The sequence below is a fragment of the Archocentrus centrarchus genome, chromosome 2, assembly GCF_007364275.1.
Source record: "Archocentrus centrarchus isolate MPI-CPG fArcCen1 chromosome 2, fArcCen1, whole genome shotgun sequence".
Lineage (NCBI taxonomy): Eukaryota > Metazoa > Chordata > Actinopteri > Cichliformes > Cichlidae > Archocentrus > Archocentrus centrarchus.
In genome coordinates, this window is record NC_044347.1 from 9,633,936 (window position 1) to 9,637,373 (window position 3,438).

At 44.0% G+C, this 3,438-nt stretch overlaps 1 protein-coding gene across 1 annotated transcript; it reads right to left on the reverse strand.

Annotated features, from left to right (window-relative positions):
• Positions 1-797: 797 nt before the first annotated feature.
• Positions 798-2,867, reverse strand: LOC115797986 (zinc finger protein RFP-like). The gene has a single exon (XM_030754617.1). The coding sequence runs from the start codon at positions 2,720-2,722 to the stop codon at positions 1,082-1,084; it is 1,641 nt and encodes a 546-aa protein (XP_030610477.1). The 5' UTR covers positions 2,723-2,867; the 3' UTR covers positions 798-1,081.
• Positions 2,868-3,438: the final 571 nt, after the last annotated feature.

A 3,438-nucleotide genomic window follows, 5' to 3' on the forward strand; every position in this document is an offset into this window, starting at 1 on the left:
GCTGAGGGAGCACTGACACAGAGAGTCCACGGCAGTTTCCCTACAGTTTACTGTTCTGACCAAAGCCTCCTGCTGAGAGCCCTAAAACTCAAGGCGAGCGGCAATATTACATACAAGAAACTGTCGAAAAACCCACTTTTCATGCAGTGTTGGTTTGAAGTATATACACATGATTACATGCACATGCCCATAAATAACAGAAGGAATGCAGATAAGGAGGAAGCTGGCAGTTGATACAGTTTCACCAGCTGCAAGTAGTCTGTTCAAGGCAACTTGGTGGTTTTCCTCCTCCTCATTTAGGCATTGTCTGCTCAACAACAAGAATCCTGAAAAACAACTTATACATAAACATGATTATTGTAAATATATGATTTATTATAGGAGCACTAAACTTATTTTCCTAACACGTGAGGAAGGAGAATGAGTGATCTTCCTAGAGAATGATGACCCTTCAGCTACTGTGGCATGGATTGTTTTGGCCCATTTCTGACTGAACAGGGGCATAAGGAACAAAAAAGATAGGAATTGTGTTAGCTCTTGTGCCATCCATATTGACATGTTACACGATCTGTCAACTAATGCTCTCATCAGTGGTCTGCATTGCTTTATTGCATTGCCGGGCTCAGTAAGACAAAAATGAACTGAATGCAGCTCCACAGGAAGTTGACACTCAAAGAGTGGTAACCTTCCTTACAGGAAACCAAGGGGATTTGGCTTTTAACACAACTCATGCTAGTAACACTTTATCTGGGTGTGCAAGCTGGGATCAGCTGAGCTGCTGTTCTACTACTCACTGAGCTTTAATGTCTGTGCCTTTAAACACTGAAAGAAAAGAAAAGGAGAGTTTCTACTTTCTCACACTGGACTTCCTCAAATGGATCATTTTCTTCAACTTGAAAACACTTTAACAAAACATCAACTAAAGCTCAGCTTACTGGCTTGTTCTGCAGCTTCTGACCGTATCTCATGGTCTTCATCAGCAGGTGCAGTTTGCTCGCTGCTGTTTTTAGGACTTCTTCTCTGTGTCGGCTTAAATGTTGAGATTAATCTGTAATTAATCCAATTTCACCATGGAAACAGATCAGACTGATTGACTGACAGGACAGATGATCAGAGGTGCAGAGTTTTTACCATCATCATTACCACCAGGATAGAAGAATGGGTGGAGTTTCTCAGTGAAGGACCAATCAGTAAAGGAGTAGATAAGAGCTGCATCACCTACATCATAAAAGGAGACCAGACCCTCCTCATAATCCACAAACACCCCCACCTTCTCAGATCCAAATGGCTGAGGGAGGAGGACCTGAGGGTCATCAAAAGCTACATGAACATTTTCATATAGTGCTAAAGTGCAGAGTCCATTCTCAGGACTTGGTGTGATGTCGTCCTTCCTGTTGACTGACTCTGCGGCCACTCCTAAAAGCCAGCTGGACTTTTCTTTAACCTGAACCTCAAAGTAAAATCTGCCTGAAGAGAAACTCTGATTTCCTAAAACACCAAGACGTTTAGAAAATCTCTCTGGTTTGTCTGGAAGTTTCTTCAACTCATCACCACAGTGAACTTGTTTTCCATCATCAGACAGGATGAGTTGAGGATTTGCTGTATCAGGATCAAGAGTCACATCCACTGCATACTGCTGGACCCTCTTCAGCTCAGCCTCAAACAGCTTCTTCATGTCTTTCCTGAGTGTCTCCTTCAGCTGATCCACAGCTTTCACCACAGTCCCCTCATATGATGGTGGGTGGATGCTGACCTCTGTCCAGTCCTTGGTGGGTGGAGCATCTTTCAGGGATGAGAAGCTCTGGAGGAGGTGGAGGTGGTCTTTAGAACGTGAGAGCTGCTCCACCTCAGAGCTTCTCTTCATCAGCTCAGAGATTTCCTGTTCCAGATCTTTGATGAAACCTTCAGCCTGTTTCTCTGTTGTTTCCTGTTTGTCTTCAATCTGCTTTATGAGCTCGTTCAGGCCTCTGTCAACAGACTTCTTCAGAGCAGTGAAGACCTGAACACCTTCTGCTTTCTCTTTGTCTGCAGCATCTTTACTCATCTTCACCGACTCTTTGATCTCCTCAAGCTTCAGTCGTCTCTTCTGGATCATCTGTTGAATTTCAGCCTCAGTCTTCCCCAGTTCTGCCTTCTTTCCTTCATATTCTTCTCTCAGAGGAACAAACTCATGAGTCTTGTGGTCTTTAACAGAGCAGAGCATGCAGATAAATGTCTGGTCGGTCTTACAGAACAGCTCTAGATGTTTATCGTGCTTCATACACGTCCTGCCTTCCAGGTTCTCCTCAGGATCAATCAGCTGATGTCTTTTCAGACGTGAAGCTGACAGATGAGGCTCCAGGTGAGTGTGACAGTAGGAGGTCAGACACACCAGGCAGGACTTCAGGGCCTTCAGTTTGGTTCCAGTGCAGACGTCACAGGGAACTTCTCCTAGTTTGGCAGCTTGTTGCTCTGAGCTGCTGCTGCTGGCTTTCTGCTGAGCGTCACGTCTGAACTGAGCAACCATCTCAGAGATGAAAGTGTTGATGTGCAGCTCAGGTCTGGTCTCAAACAGCTTCTTACACAGAGGACACTGGTATGGGAAATTATCCTCCCAGTACTGAGTGATGCATGTTTTGCAGAAGTTGTGTCCACATGGTATGGTGACTGGATCAGTGAACACATCCAGACAGATGGAGCACAGAAACTGATCTTCAGATAGAAGACAGCTGGCAGCAGACATGTCTGCACTCTGAGTGAGAAAGAAAAGAAACTGATTTGAGTTCAGATTCAGTTTGAATTCTATTTAAAGTGGACCTATTCTGCTTTCCCTTCTTTCCTGTCACATATCTCCTGTTCCAGTGGTGGATGTTCATGTTAAACATGACCAAAAGCTCAAACTGCTCTAAACACTCAGTTTCACTGATATAGGCACGGAGATAAAGAAAGCAGTACTGAGAGGTTAGGAATTCAACAGAGAGGTGGGATAGGCAAAGGAAAAGGCTTATAGTGAGTTGTATGTGAGGCTGGACAGTAAGGAAGGAGAAAAGGAATTGCTTTTATTGTCTAGGCAGGAAGATAGAAGTAGAAAGGATTTGCATCAGCTTAGGGTGGTTCAATTCAATTCAATTCAATTCAATTTTATTTATATAGCGCCAAATCACAACAAACAGTCGCCTCAAGGCGCTTTGTATTGTGGGTAAAAACCCTACAATAATACAGAGAAAACCCAACAGTCAAAACGACCCCCTATGAGCAGCACTTGGTGACAGTGGAAAGGAAAAACTCCCTTTTAACAGGAAGAAACCTCCAACAGAGCCAGGCTCAGGGAGGGGCAGTCATCTGCTGTGACCTGTTGGCCTGAGGGGAGAGAAAAAAAGACATGCTGTGGAAGAGAGCCAGAGATTAATAAAAACTAATGATTAAATGCAGAGTGGAGTATAAACAAAGTAAGTAAGG